This window comes from Odocoileus virginianus, chromosome 20 (genome assembly GCF_023699985.2).
Source record: "Odocoileus virginianus isolate 20LAN1187 ecotype Illinois chromosome 20, Ovbor_1.2, whole genome shotgun sequence".
Taxonomy (NCBI): Eukaryota; Metazoa; Chordata; class Mammalia; order Artiodactyla; family Cervidae; genus Odocoileus; species Odocoileus virginianus.
Window position 1 is genome coordinate 35,144,659 of NC_069693.1, and position 16,374 is coordinate 35,161,032.

At 46.7% G+C, this 16,374-nt stretch overlaps 1 protein-coding gene across 1 annotated transcript in view; it reads left to right on the forward strand.

Annotated features, from left to right (window-relative positions):
- Positions 1 to 449: 449 nt before the first annotated feature.
- Positions 450 to 16,374, forward strand: part of PLLP (plasmolipin) — a 31,492-nt gene continuing 15,567 nt past the window's right edge. Inside the window, exon 1 of the mRNA XM_020903807.2 lies at positions 450 to 1,154. Coding sequence (XP_020759466.1) covers positions 1,020 to 1,154 — 135 coding nt within the window. The 5' untranslated portion in view covers positions 450 to 1,019. The remainder of the gene's footprint in view (positions 1,155 to 16,374) is intronic.

Genomic DNA, 16,374 nt, shown 5'->3' on the forward strand with positions numbered 1-16,374 from the left:
TCACCTCCAGTAGGAAGTGGTATCCGAGAAGGCCTTGTGTGGTTTTTTTGCTTGCTGTATTCACATGGCCTGGGATAGGGTCTGACAATATAGTAAGGTCTCAACAATCTCTGGTTGATGAATAAACGAAACAATTGTCTGTGCAGGTCTCTATAGCCTGAGAGGTGTGTGAGTGTGCGCGCCAAGTGAGTTTCAGGGTGCAAGTGCAGCAAAGAAACTGTAACTCCAACATCATCTCCCGCTTTCTGACAACCTCCCCGCACCGCACCCAATGACAAAAACTTTCCGTGCAATATTTCATTTATTCTGCCGGAGGCTCTGTGAAGTGAAATTCATTCCTCTCCCTGTATTATAGACTAGGAAACGGAAGCTCAGCGATCTTCTTAAGTTACGGCCCCATCATTTCAGAAGAGAAGACCAGATCAATTGAGTCATAAAAGGATCTCCTCCTTCCACGCACTCCCAAATTTCACCCAGACCCTCCCCTCAAGGATGCTCGGTCATCTGGGACTCCTTGGGAGTCTCGACACAGCGATGACGATCCCGCTTTACGGGGAGACATCAGAGAGGTGCAGGGGCTCGTCCAACAGCACACAGCGCTAGGGAGACATCCAGGAGGGATGTGGGTAGTTTTGCAAGCGGCCAGCAGTTTATCGCGAGGCTCGGAAGCCAACGGCGAGACAGGTGTGGCTGTCTAGGCTTGTTCTGGTGGAGCCATCTCATTGATCGCAGCCTCGATTTCCGCGTCTGTAAAGAACTGGCGACTTCGTGTGCGGCTCGGAGCTGGACCGGCCGGCGGTGAGCGAAGGGTTAAAGGGGCGTGTCTCGTGAGGAGGGCCGGGCCGGGATTCCTGTAGCACCTGGCGGCTCCAGGCTCCCCGCCCAGACGCCGCGCGTAGCTCCTGGAGCCGAAGCGCCAGCCGGAACCCCCCGGGGAGGAGCCGCGCAGGAGCCGGCACCTGCCGCGGGAGGGGCGGCGACGACGGCCGGAGCAACCTCGGGAGGCGAGCGGAGGCGCCATGGCCGAGTTTCCATCCAAAGTGAACACGCGGACCAGCAGCCCGGCGCAGGGAGGCGGCGCCGCGGTGTCGACGCTGAGCCCCGACTTGGGCTTCGTGCGCTCCAGCCTCGGTGCGCTCATGCTCCTGCAGTTGGTGAGCGCGCTCGAGGGGCCTGGGCCCCGGAACCGGGTTAGGGTGGTGGGGTGTGTGTATGGGGGGGGGGGTCCCGGCCGGGCCTGGAGGGGTCGGGGACTCCGGAGCTGCCCTTTTTCTTTGCTCCCCGCACACCCCCAACCTAGGCTCACATGCGCCCCAGTGCGCCTTGCCTTCCTCGGGGGGCGCTTGTAGGACGGACGCTCCCGAGATCTCCTTGGTACCCTCTCACCCTAGTTGCCGTCTCTTAGATTACACGCAAGGTGTACCAATGTCTGAGCGCCCCATCATTCCGTCCCCGCTGGTCACCAAGAGGTCATCCACAGAAGCGGTCACAAACGCAACCACTGCGCGCGACTGTTTCTCCCGGACTCTGGCTCTCCCTTTGCCGGGACTTTGCCCTCAGCCCTCCAGCACCCAGTCTGAGGCAAAGTCGGATCTCAGCTGATCTTCTGCCGAGCTCCGAGCTGCTCCCGGTGGCGGCACCCCAGAACACGCCTCGCCTAATCGAGCGGGCACATCCGGGGGCAACACAGACCCTTCAGCGGGCCCTACGGACCCCTGCGAGGGAGCCCGACCCATCTAGCTTCCGCTGGGTAACCTGCCGCTTTCGGGCAGGTTTGGCCCCTGGGGGCCAAGATACCACGCCCAGCGGTGGGGGAGGGTTTGGTGGGAGGGCAGAGGCAGGAATTCTGTATCCAATACCCTCTGTAGATCCCTGCCGAGACGGATAGATGGGCACACCCCCTTCTGCACCAGTTTCAGGCTTGAAGGTGTTAGCTTCCCGCCCACCCCGCCCCGCCCCGCAGTACCCTCTGGTGCCAGTCTGGGAGCTGGGTGGCTGCCCTGTGGGAGGGGCTTGTTGCATTTTCAGGGGACTAGCGGGAAGATGGAAGCGGGTCAAGATCCATTTTCCGTTAGGGCTTCTCCTGCTGTCCCACTGCTGGGTCCTAGCAAGAATGCCAGGGGTCAGCACTGAAGGCAGGGGCCCAGATCAAGCTTCCCTCTTTACCCAGGTGGTCGCACTTCCTCTTGGACCAGTGCTATCACTTTCAGTTCAGTTCAGTCGCTCTGTCGTGTCCGACTCTTTGCGATCCCATGGACTGAAGCACCCAGGCTTCCCTGTCCGTCATCAACTCCCTGAGCCTACTCAAACTCAGGTCCATCGAGTAGGTTGAATGGTTGGATGCCATCCAACTATCTCATCCTCTGTCATCCCCTTCTCCTCCTGCCTTCAATTTTTCCCAGCATCAGGGTCTTTTCAAATGAGTCAGTTGTTCATATCAAGTGGCCAAAGTATTGGAGTTTTCAGCTTCAGCATCAGTCTTTCCAATGAATATTCAGGACTGATTTCCTTTAGGATTGACTGGTTTGATCTCCTTGCAGTCCAAGGGACTTTCAAATGTCTTCTCCAACACCACAATTCAAAGTGTCAATTCTTGGGCGCTCAGCTTTCTTTATGGTCCAACTCTCACATCCATACATGACTACAGGAAAAACCATACTGTTTACTAAATGGACCTTTGTCAGCAAAATAATGTCTCTGCTTTTTAATATGCTGTCTAGGTTGGTCATAGCTTTGCTTCCAAGGACCAAGAGTCTTTTAGTTTCATGGCTGCAGTCAACCATCTGCAGTGATTTTGGAGCCCCAAAAAATAAAGTCTGTCACTGTTTCCACTGTCTCCCCATCAATTTTCCATGAAGTGATGGAACCAGATGCCATGATATTTGTTTTCTGAATGTTGGATTTTAAGCCAAATTTTTCACTCTCCTCTTTCACTTTCATCAAGAAGTTCTTTAGTTCTTCACTTTCTGCCATAAGGGTGGTGTCATCTGCATATCTGAGGTTCTTGATATTTCTCCCAGAAATCTTGATTCCCACTTGTGCTTCATCCAGTCAGCATTTAGCATGATGTACTCTCCATAGAAGTTAAATGAGCAGGATGACAATATACAGCCTTGATGTACTCCTTTCCCAATTTGGAACCAGTCTGCAGTCCCATGCCCGGTTCTAACTGTTGCTTCTTGACCTGGATACAGATTTCTCAAGAGGCAGCCAGGTGGTCTGGTATTCCCATCTCTTGAAGAATTTTCCACAGTTTGTTGTAATCCACACAGACAAAGACTTTGGTGTTGTCAGTAAAGCTGAAGTTGATGTTTTTCTGGAATTCTTTTGCTTTTTCTATGATCCAATGGGTGTTGACAATTTGATCTCTGGTTCCTCTGCCTTTTCTAAATCCAGCTTGAATATCTGGAAGTTCTTGGTTCACATACTGTTGAAACCTCCCTTGGAGAATTTTCAGCGCTACTGTGCAAGTGTGTGAGATGAGTGCAATTGATTTGTAGTTTGAACATTCTTTGGCATTGCCCTTCTTTGGGATTGGAATGAAAACTGACATTTTTCGGTACTATGGCCACTACTGAGTTTTCCAAATTTGCTGGCATATTGAGTGCAGCACTTTAACATCATCTTTTAGGATTTGAAATTGCTCAGCTGGAATTCTATTACCTCCACTAATTTTTTTCATAGTGATGCTTCCTAAATCCCATTTAACTTTGGACTCCAGGATGTTTGGCTGTAGGTGAGTGATCACACCAACATGGTTATCTGGGTGATGAAGATCTTTTTTGTATAGTTCTTCTGTGTATTCTTGCCACCTCTTCTTAATATCTTCTGCCTCTGTTAGGTCCATACAATTTCTGTCTTTTATTGTGCCCATCTTTGCATGAAAATCTCCCTTGGTATCTCTAATTTTCTTGTTGAGATCTTTAGTCTTTCCCATTCTATTATTTTCCTCTATTTCTTTTCATTGATCACTGAGGAAGGCTTTCTTATCTCTCCTTGCTATTCTTTGGAACTCTGCATTCAGATGGGTATATCTTTCCTTTTATCCTTTACCTTTAGTTTCTCTTCTTTTCTCAGCTATTTGGAAGCCCTCATCAGACAACCATTTTGCCTTTTTGCATTTCCTTTTCTTGGAGATGGTCTTGATCACTGCCTCCTATAAAATGTCACGAACCTCCATCCATAGTTCTTCAGGCACTCTATCAGATCTAATCCCTTGAATCTATTTGTCACTTCCACTGTATAATCGTAAGGGATTTGATTCAGGTCATACCTGAATGATTTAGTGGTTTTCCTGAAGATGGAGAAGCTCTATACTGTCAGCAAAAACAAAACCACAAGACCGGGAGCTGACTATGGCTGAGATCATGAAATCCTTATTGCTATCTCTGAGAATTCCTCAGATCTCTTCCTGTGAGCCCTGTCCCCAACCTCACCCTCAGGCTCTTGTAGGTGTTGGTCCCCACCCCAAGAAAAAATGTGGAATTGGAATCTCAGTCACTACAGCCCAAAAATCTGCATTTTAAACTCCTCTGAGTTGTCTGGCAGATTCTCTGGGAAGGGAGAGGGAGGAGCAGAGGTTCCCCCAAATTTAAATCTGCTGGTAGGAAGGGCCTGTCTGCAGCAATGCTGAGTGCTAGGCTTCTGGCCGCTTGTGAAGGGAGCAGTTGCCAAGTACGAAGGAAGTCCCCGACCCAAGGGTGTGGAAGCGCAGAAGAGAGAGAGAATCAGTTCTGAGTTCAGGAAGGCTTGTGGAAGAAAGGTGGCTTTTGACATTGCCCTTTGGGCTTCCCTTGCAGCTTAGCTGGTAAAGAACCTGCTGGGTTAGATCCCTGAGTTGGAAAGATACTTTGGAGAAGGAAAAGGCTACCCACTTCAGTATTCTGGCCTGTATAGTCCATGGGTTCACAGAGTTGGACACGACTGAGTGACTTTCACTTCACTTCACTGATGTATGAGGCAGAAGTAGGGGAAGGGTGCTAAAAGGGCAGGCGACCATGCAGGCCAAGGCTTGGGACTAGGGAAGGGGAAGAGAAGTGGAGAGCAGGCTTCCCTGGTGACTCAGATGGTAAAGAATCTGCCTGCAATGGTGGAGACCCGGGTTTGATCCCTGGGTCAGGAAGATCTCCTGGAGAAGGGAATGGCAACCCACTCCAGTATTCTTGCCTGGGAGATCCCATGGAGCTCTGTGGGCTACAGTCCATAGGGTCGCAAAGAGTCAGACATGACTGAGTGATTGAACACACATACACACGTGGGGAGAGTAGCCAGCAGGTTGATTTAGCCTGTGGAGGGGAGGAAGAAGTTTAAGAAGTTTTCCTCTACCCACTGAGTTCTTCTGGCTGGTCTAAGAGTTAAATTGACATGAAGGAGATGAAAGTGAAAGTGAATTCGCTCAGTCGTGTCAGACTCTTTGCAACCCCAAGGACTACCAGGTTCCTTCATCCATGGGATTTTCCAGGCAAGAGTACTGGAGTGGGTTGCCATTTCCTTCTCCAGGGGATCTTCCTGACCCAGGGATCGAACCCGGGCCTCCTGCATTGTAGGCAGACGCTTTACTGTCTGAGCCACTGAAAGAGATGAACATGAGAAAAATCAAACAAGGTTTAATGCTATGTACACATGGGAGAGACCCAGAAAAACTGAGAAACTCAAAAAATGGCCAAAGGCCTCCCCTTAAATCACATCTTCAGCTAAAGAAAAAGAGGATGTTGAGGATGTGAGGTCAGTTATGGGATGTGACCGGGGAAAGCACAAGAAACAAGGGTAAGTTTGTGGTGCAGATTTAAGTAGCTGCTTTTTCCATAGATGTGTTTCTAGAGATTTGGTCAACCTCCTCTCCCTGGTACTGTGAGGGAGACATCCTTACAAATGTAAGTATTTCGTACAAAAGGGTAAGGAGCCTTGGTTTTCAGCTTTTCCCTTGCCTGCTCTTCTTAGCAAATAACCAGCTTAAAATTGATATGCCAGAAAGATGAGTTTGGGGATGGTAAATTTTGCTCCCCTACACCAGAGTTGAAGCACTTGTTTCTGGGTGGCCAGAAGCCGAGGGAGATAAGTGATGACGGTTTTCTGTTCACAGCCTTAGGGGGGTTGGAACTGCAGGGGCCTCTAAGCCAGGCTGAGGACAGGGTGACCGTGGAGTGGGTCCCCCAGGGTTCACTGTTGGTAGACAGGACCTGAGCATCAGCCCCTTTTGCATTTGAACAGTGAGACTTAGAATAAGGGGAACTAGAGGAGGGTCCTGCTCTGTCTCCAAGAACTGGAGTAGCTTCTGCTGGAGGAGGCAGTGTCTCTTGATTTGGGGGTCCTTGTGGGCTTAGCAGCCAAGTCCTGAGCATCTGGCTCCCATCGCACACAGATGTAGACAGAGATGTCCATGGAATGTAGGACTGGCCCAGAGAGCTGTGGGGGAGCTTGGCACCTAGACTCCAGGGACTGGCTGTGAGTGGGATGGCCTTCCTTCACCCTCCCTGCAGTGATTTTGGAGCCCAGGGTGGGAGGATGAGAGTCTCCCATTGGAGTGCTGAAGACCTGCACCTTTTCGTGACTTCACCAATTGGCTTGTGGGAGAAGCTGCTTCCTGAGCTGTTTCTCTGGCAATGGACAGTTCCATGGGGTGTGAGACAAAGGGGGCTCCACTCAACAGGCCCCACATCTGCTGGGCAGCCAGTGTGGCTCCCACCACTCAGATGCCAACTAGGCTCCAGGCTCTTTGCTAAGAGCTTCATATTTTCATATATTCCTCCACTTTACAGGTGAGGAAACTGAGGCTTGGAGGTCAGTTCTTGGCCCAAGAGCTCATAGAGTGTTAGAGCTGGGATCAAAGCCCCCAGTGGCCTGACTTTTCTGATCTGCACTTTGTTATCACACTCAGCTGGGCTCCTCCCCAGCTGGGCACTGGGTGTGGTGCTGTTGTGGGAGCAATGGAGACCCCAGGTCCAATGCCTGCTCTCTGGAACTCTTGGTCTCCGAGGGAGGTGCTCAAAGGATGAACTTCCTATGGAGGGATCAGGTGGGCTGCCTGGAGGAGGCAGTACATGGGAAGGTACCAGACATCCGTGTTTCCCAAGATCTGGTGAAGGGTTCCAGATGTGGGAGGAGGAAGAGGGGCTGGGTAGGAAGGCCCCAGCTTCTTGAGAAGGAGATGTGTTCTTTGCTTAGTATTAAATGTGTCCTGAAGAACCAACCTCAGTGTTCACTGACTTGTCACTTCCCCTACCCCATCTAGCTCCAGAAATAATATGAGATGGGATATGATATTAAGTCACATATGACAGAAGAGTTAAAGTAATATATTCTTTAAAGTTGGTAGTGTGTGTGTGAGTGGAGATGGGGCAGGGGCTGACTTAAAGAGAGCTGAAAAGAATCTAGACTCTGTCACAAATTTAAGGCTGTTGATTCTTTGTTGAGTTTCCTAGCAGCCTAGGCAAAAAGGGAAGCATGAATTTATGCAGATAGCATCTCAAAAGAAAGAAAAATAAAATAAAAAAGGAAGCAGGCAGTCTACAGATAACCCTTGGTCTTAAAAACCTGGAAGCTTTGATGCTGTAGATCTTTGTGTGGCTAGTAGGTGGAGGAACTTTGTGGAAGCTGTGGTTAACTTGGCTGATCCTAGAGACTTACACAGAGTAAGTATAAAGTGAAGTGCACATTTCTTCTTCTTTTTTTTTAATCTTCCTCCAGCCCGGGGGAGAAAGGTGATCTCCTGGGTTTGCACGCATGTATGCTAAATTGCTTCAGCCGTGTCTAACTTTTTGCAACCCTATGAACTGTAGCCCACCAGGCTCTTCTGTCTATGGGATTCTCCAGGCAAGAATACTGGAGTGGGTTATGATTTCCTCCTCCAGGAGATCTTCCTGACCCAGCAATCAAACCCATGTCTTTTATGTCTCCCGCATTGGCATTCAGGTTCTTTATCACTGGTGCCACCTGGGAAGCCCCATGTGGATTTACTGATAAAGGAACAGACTTAAAGAGGTTGAGGAACTCGTACAAGGACACATGGGGTAGAGTGGCCAAGCTGTGATTTGCACTCAGGTCTGAGGATCCAAAGCCTGGCTCTAGCTGTGCTTCCTTTTGTTTTGTTTTTGGGATTTTGTTTTGTTTTTTGGTGGGAAATGGGGTGCCTTGGAGGAGAAGAAGAGGAAATCAGCATGGGGAACTCATCAGAGGCCAGGGCCACCAGGGAAGGCCTCCTGATAGAAATGGGCTCTGAAAGGTTTAGTTATGTGAAAGGGGTAGTAAGAAGGAAGTAAAGAGCAGACAAACCTTGGAATATCTCATATAAAGGCCCAGCAGTCAGAAGGCTTGGGACATAGAAGCCCTATGAATGGTCTATGACAGTAGGGCCATTTGTGTTTAGAAGCTTCTATCCTATCCTTGGGGCTTCCCCAGTGACTCAGAGGTAAAGAATCCACCTGCAATGCAGAGATGCATTGTGTTAATCTTTGCACATTGTGTTAATCTTTGCACATTGTGTAGATCTTTGCACATTGTGTAGATCGAACCAGGGTTTGATCCCTGGGTCAGGAAGGTCCCCTGGAGGAGGAAATGGCAATCCTCTCCAATATTCTTGCCCAGAGAATCCCATGGACAGAAGGGCCTGGCGGGCTACAGTTCATAGGGTCACATGAAGAATGGGACATGACTGAGCAAACACACACACACACACACACACAATTCCCAGTTAGCAAATGAACAAACAGATCGGAAGCTTCACTTGCCACTTGATCACAGTGATCCATGGGCAGTAGTGAGAGGACTGGTGGAAGCAGAGAAGCTTGGTTTCAAATCCTGGCTCTGTGATCTTGGACAAGTTCCTTAATATCCCCAAGCCTCAGTTTCCTTATCTGTGAAATGGTGATGGTGAGATTGTGGGGGAGGTGGAAGCTGATGCCTGCAGAGGGCTTAGCACAGTGTGTGTTAGAATGAAGGGAAATTATTAGGGTTCACAGCGTCATAGAAATCTAAGGCTCTTACGTTTGCTCCCAAAGGTCCCCGGGTGTCTCCTCAACAAGAGCTTGTATGCTTCCAGGGACAGCGAGCCCAGTCTCTCTAAAGAATACCTGCTACCTCCTTGTGCACCTGGGAGTATGAGAAAGTTCTTCCTCTTGGTAATCCTGGATCTCTCTTCAGCCCCGCAAGGCATGGCAGCTCCTCTCCAGGTTGGAGGCAGGACAGAACCGGAAAGTCAGCTCTTTAGCCTGCTGAGACAATGTTGTTGAGGTCTGAGAGGTGCGAGAGAGGTTGGCCATATTGGGATTGCAGTTTTGGGGACTCACAGGGTTTTCCTTAGCATTGATTTTGTGGGTTCCATCTCCCTAGGGCAGCATTCCTGATGCTGCGTGCTCCCCACCTTCCTCCATGCTCCACTGTATGGAGCAGACCAGTTCCTGTATTGTTAGCTCCGCCTACACACCCCACTTGTGGTTGGGGGATTCTTGAATGTTTGGAGTCAATTTGTAATTATATAAGCAATATATGGACACGTTCTCCTTAAAAAGCAAAAACTTATTACAGATAAGACTAAAATTATCCTTGGATCCCCTGCCTGTCTCCCCAAGGGAACTGCTGTATTGGAGTGTTTCTGTTTCTTTTCCCCATGCATTAAAAAAAACACTGATGGCTTAATTCTGTATCCTTTGTTCAGTTGCTTGTATTATACCCAGGGCACCTGCATCTCTTCAAGCTGTCTCCCTCCTTCTTAACCATTCAGGCTATTCCAGAATGTCACTAGTTGGACCCTAGTTCATTTAGCCATTTCTCTATTGATGGGCCTGGTTTTTGCTTTGTTTTTTATTTATTTTGGGCTTCCCTTGTGACTCAGCTGGTAAAGAATCCGCCTGCAATGTGGGAGACCTGGGTTCGATTCCTGGGTTGGGAAGATCCCCCGGAGAAGGGAAAGGCTACCCACTCAGGCATTCTGGCCTAGAGAATTCCATGGACTGTTAGTCCATGGAGTTGCAAAGCGTCAGACACAACTGAGGGACTTTCACTTCACTTTATTTTTTCTTTTTTTTTTTTTTTTTTTTAATTTTTATTAGTTGGAGGCTAATTACTTTACATCATTACAGTAGCACTTTATTTTTTCATTCTTTGTTTTTTTAAAACTTTTAATTTTGTTTGGGGTATAGTCAATTAACAATGTTGTGATAGTTCCAGGTGAACAGTGAAGGGACTCAGCCACACAAATACATGTATCCATTCTCCCCCAAAGTCCCCTCCCACCCAGGCTGCCATATAACATTGATATAGCATAATAGTGCTATATAGTAGGTTCTTGTTGGTTATCCATTTTATATGTAGCACTGTGTAAATGTTGATGGGCCCATTTTTTTTTTAATATGTGACTGTTTATTGCAGCATTAATTTTAAATGGAAAAGAGACAATCTGAAATATCACAACTGGGGAAATACTGTAGTTGAATAGGTTATCAGTACAAGCAGAGTGTGGAATATACTCCAACCATTAAAACAACTAAGTTCAGTCATCATTTACTGACTCAAAATCCAAAATGTACAGTTGTATGTAAAAAAGAAAATTACAGAGAAATGTATAAAATATCCACTTTTTGGGCAAAAAATATACTAAAATAATTTGTGTTAATGTTTAAGCATGAAGAAATATACGGGGGAGATACATGAGGTGCAGACATTACTCAAAAGGAAGTGGACTCAGAAGGAGGCAGTGAGGAATGGAGAGAAGCAGAGATACTAAGTTTTTTTTTTTTTTATTGGCATTGTTCCATTGGTTTTGGTGCAAATGCATTACTTCTGTAATTTTACTAATAGAAGAGGAACTAATAAATGACTTAAAATACACACATTAAAGAATATAAAATTTCACTTACTTTTCATTTTTTGTTGTTTAGTCACTCAGTTGTGTCAGACTCTTGGCTAACTTTTGGATTGTAGCCCCAGGCTCCTCTGTCCATGGGATTTCCCAGGCAGGAATACTGGAGTGGGTTGCCATTTCCTTCTCCAGATGGGCCCATTTTTTTTTAAAATGCTTTTATTCTTTTAAAAATATATACAGACCTATAGCAAAAACATTTCAGCAGTCCAAAGGGCTATTAATGAATACAAAGGGTTATCAATGAATATATAATCTCTCATCCTGGTTGGGTCACTGCCCACACCCCCATCCCTGGCCCTCGCCCGAGGCATTATGAGTGTGGCATTCCAGGGTGAGTCAGTGGGTTATTTACACAAAACACAGGTAGCCCCACCACACCTGTGCCCTTCCAGTCTTTCGCTCCTGGCAATATACCTAGGGATGTCCTGTATCATTGCACAGAGAACTACTTTTGTTTTTTAATCCTTTCTTTTCTTAATTTTTTTGATAGATAATATAGTTACACATCCAGAATAAAATAGAATGGCAAAGAGCACCACGAGCAATATCTGTCCCCTGTGGTTAGAGTTGACGTCCCTCATGCCTACTCTGTTCTATTTCCTGTGTATACCTCAACCTCTCCCCACTTCACCCCAGGGCTATCATCTAACCAGGTGGAACAGTGGTAAAGAGTCTGCCAGCCACTGCAGGAGACTTGGATTCAATCCTTGGAGAAGGAAATGGCAATCTGGCTCCAGGATTCTTGCCTGGGAAATCCCATGGACAGAGGAGCCTGTCAGGCTCAGTCCATGGGGTCGCAAAGAGTCTGTCACACTTAAGCAACTGAGCACATACACAGAGTCTATCCAGTCTATTTTTCTGCGCTTTCCTTTTTTCACTTAAAAATGTCATGGAGGTCTTTTCTTTCTCCCCCACCACTCCCTGCCCCTTCAAACCTCTATTCATTTGGCTGCATTGGGTCTTCATTGTGCAGGCACCAGAGTGAAGGCTTAATTCCTCCGCTGCACGTGGGATCTTAGTTCCCAACCAGGGATAGAACCCTTGTCCCTGCATTGCAAGGGGGATTCTTAACCCCTGGACCAACAGGGAAGTCCATGTCGTGAAGGTCTTTTCGTCTCAGTGTGTGAACCCTGATCACCTCTCTTGAGGCTTCTGGAGCCGCCCATTGTGCCGCTGTGGTGTGAGTTGTGTGGCCTGTCCCTCTGTTGACAGACACTTGGTTTTCCACTCTTGCTGTTCCACGCTCTGTTACAGTGAATAATCTCACCCAAGCCACTGAGTGCATCTTATGGTACATTTATTAAAGTGGGACTGTAACCGGAAGGAAAGGGGGCAGGGCACATCTTGAAAGAATGACATAGCCCAAGGGCACGACATAAACCAATTAGTATCAAATGGGACCAAGACGGCAGACCATCCCAGGAGATTACTTTTATTCTCCTCCCTCTAACCCTTACAAGTGCTGACCCTTTATTCCCAACTTATAACTGGACCAACTCCAGCTCATCGTCAACACCATTGAGGACATCTCTGTGCCGTTTCTTTGCAACAACTTTTGGGCATTACAGCCAGTTGGGAGACTATCTTGGAAGGAATGGCATCTAAAATTCTAAGTGTAAATCTTGACCAAATTGTGTGGTGGATTTTAACTTAAGGATAAAATTTTGGATAGAATGGGAGTTAGAGACATCATCTCAGTTTGGGTCTGAAATGGGTCTGGCGGCATCAGTTCCTGCCAATAGGCCCTGGGTCTTATCCTCCAGGATTGGGAAAGATTCAGACTACTGGGATTAAAAACAAAGAAACTTGTTAGGCTGTATAATCATATTTGGCCACGATATGAGCTAGGAAGCCAAGAAAAGTGAAAAAAGTGAAAGTGAAGTCGCTCAGTTGTGTGACCCCATGGACTATAGCCTAACAGGCTCCTCTGTCCATGGGATTTCCCAGGCAAGAATACTGGAGTGGGTTGCCATTTCCTTCTCCAGGAGATCTTCCTGACCCAGAGATTGAACCTGGGTCTCCCGCATTGTAGGCAGACACTTTACCGTCTGAGCCAGAAGCCAAGAAAAATGGCCATTAAATGGGTCTCTGAGTTATGATACTATATTGCAGCTAGATTTATATTGTAGAAGGAAATTTAAATGGAGTGAGCTTCCATATGTTCAAATTTTCATGGCCATGTATTTAGACAGTGAGACCCAAAAGGAATTTACAGTGTATACATTTCAGAGAGATAATTCTAGCAAGGAGACAGAAGACATTTTAACTGACCTACCCTATGGAGCCATCCAAAGGTTAAATCCTCTGGAGGATTTAAGGAGCCAGAGCTACTCCTTGCCTGCTGGGAGGAACCATTATCTCAGGGGGAAGACACAACTAGGGATGAAAAGAGGCCCCACTCATATTCAGGAACTTCTTTGTACCCTGAGTTACCCAAGTTCAGTTCAGTCACTCAGTCATGTCTGACTCTTTGCAACCCCATGGACTGCAGCACACCAGGCTTCCGTGTCCATCACCAACTCCCCGAGCCTACTCAAACTCATGTCCATTGAGTTGGTGATGCCATCCAACCGTCTCATCCTCTGTCGACCCCTGCTCCTCCTGCCTTCAATGTTTCCCAGCATCAGGGTCTTTTCCAGTGAGTCAGTTCTTTGCATCAGATGACCAGAGTATTAAAGTTTCAGCTTCAGCATCAGTCCTTCCAATGAATATTCAGGAAGCATCTACTCCAACACCACAGTTCAAAAGCAACAATTCTTTGGTGCTCAGCCTTCTTTATGGTCCAACTCTCACATCCATACATGACTACTACAAAAATCATAGCTTTGACTAGACCTTTGTTGGCAAAGTAATATCTCTGCTTTTTTATACAATTGTCATAGGTTTTCATAGGTTTGTCATAGCTTTTCTTCCAAGGAACAAGCATCTTTTAATTTCCTGGCTGCAGTCATCATCTGCAGTGATTTTGGAGCCCAAGAAAATAGTCTCTCACTGCTTCCATTATTTCCCCATCTATTTGCCATAAAGTGATAGGACTGGATGCCATGATCTTCGTTTTTTGAATGTTGAGTTTCAGGTCAGATTTTTCATTCTCCTCTTTCACTTTCATCAAGAGGCTCCTCAGTTCCTCTTCGCTTTCTGCCATAAGGGTGGTGTCATCTGCATGTCTGAGGTTATTAATATTTCTCCTGGAAGTCTTGATTCCAGCTTGTGCTTCATCCATTCTAGCATTTTGCATTATGGACTATGCATTTAAGTTAAATAAGCAGGGTGACAGTATACATCCTTGACATACTCCTTTTCCAAATTGTAACCAGCCCATTGTTCTATGTCTGGTTCTAACTGTTGCTTCTTGACCTGCATACAGATTTCTCAGGAGGCAGGTAAGGTGTCTGGTAGTCCCATGTCTTGAAGAATTTTCTACAGTTTGTTGTTTGTTGTTATCCATATAGTCAAAGACTTTGGTGTAGTCAATAAAGCAGACGTAGATTTTTTCTGGAACTCACTTGCTTTTTCTATGATCCAATGGATTTTGGCAATTTGATCTTTGGTTCCTCTGCCTTTTCTAAATCCAGCTTTAACATCTGGAAGTTCTCAGTTCACGTACTGTTGAAACCTCACTTGGAGAATTTTGAGCATTACTTTGCTAGTATGTGAGATGAGTGCAATTATGCAGTAGTTTGGACATTCTTTGGTATTGCCTTTCTTTGGGATTGGAATGAAAACTGGCCTTTTCAACTAGCACTGTCAGTGATATAACCAACTGCCCCTACAGTTTTGCCTCTGAGAGAAGTTCCTGATGGAAATTGAGGAACAATATGTGTCTATGTACCTTTCTCAAGGTCTGATCTAAGTATGGCAGAGGACAACTTGGGAAGTTTTTCTGAGGATCCTGAACTCTTTTTTTTTTTTTTTTTTTTAAGCTGTTACAAGTAGAGCTGCTATGTATAATTGTGTGATAGGTTGTCTGGACACTTTTTCAAAGCTGTTTTTTTCCCCTAAGTGCTAGATGTGTAGTGCTCAGGTCACAGGTGAGCCTTGTTTAGCTGTGGAAAAATCCAGCTAAGTTTCTCTGGCATGTGGGATCTTCCTGGATAAGGGATTGAACTTGAGAGTGTCTTGCATTGTCAGGCAGATTCTTTACCACTGAGCCACCAGAGAAGCCCCGATCCTGAACTCTTTATAAAATAATTTACCCCACTAGTAAGATCTTTTGATCTCACTTGGGGGTACTTAACAGATTTTACTATCCCTTTGCTGCACCCCTGAGGAAAAGCAGGATATAATACTGGCAGCCAGAGCCTATGAAGGCTGACTGGCAGCCCAAGCCGACAGGGCCTTGCAGTGCACTGGGTGGGGAATGATGCTGTCCCAGAGGCAAATCTGCAATGGAATTACCAGCTGAATTCTATTGATAATAGATAGATGGGACCATATGATTAACTGTTTAATAGAGGGTATGAAGAAACTTACAGTAAAACCTTTAAATATGAAAAGGTAAAAGACGTCCGACAGGGATAGGATGAAAAACCTGCAGTCTTCCAAAGGAGATTAGTGGAAGATTTTAGGAAGGATACCTAAGCTTTTAGGAGTATATCCCTCCTTCTCTGAGGGACGGGCCCCTTTGGCCATGCATTTCATAGCCCAGTCTGCCCCAGACATCAGGCACAAAATTTAGAAAGCAACTGCTGGTCCTCCGACTCCAATGAATGATTTGTTCCAATTGGCTTATTTGGTTTTCAATAATGGGGATATGGTTGAAAAGACTGAATGCACCCAGAGAAATATGCAAGAGACCCAAATGATTGCAGTGGCTTTGTCTGCTCAAAGACCACCAACTAGGAGGCTGCCTTTACTTGGCCAATCTGGTCCTGGTGGACCATGAGACCCATGGGTACCCATACTAGGCCAGTGTAGCCTGTGTGGACAAAAGGGGCACTAGAGGAAGCACTGCGGTTGATGTGTCCTTTGTAAGTAGCCAGGCATTGGCAGAGGGAATGCCCCAGACACCAGAGAGCAGAGGCCCCTCAACCATTGATGGTTTTGCAATCAGAAAACTGATGGGACCCAAGGCTCTGCCTAGAGATACCATCTATATAACTAATGTCAAGCCTCAGGTGATCATTGATATGGCTTGGAAAAATTTCTTATAGACACTGGTGCAACCTTCTCAGCCTTAACCCAAAGGATTGGAAACCTTAGCTTACATACCAACAGGTAATACACAGGCAGTTTTGAAAGTCCTAGGCCTGATAGAGGAACTGCCACAACCTTGCTATACCAAGGGGAAAAATTGGGCTAAAAATAGGGGGTTAATAAGTCAAAGGGGATGGTATAAGTGAAGTGAAGTCACTTAGTCGTGTCCGACTCTTTGCGACCTCGTGGACTGTAGCCTACCAGGCTCCTCCATCCATGGGATTTTCCAGGCAAGAGTACTGGAGTGGGTTGCCATTTCCTTCTCCAAAGGGATGGTATGTGTTAGATGAAAATACTGTGATTCCACAAGCTCAGCAATG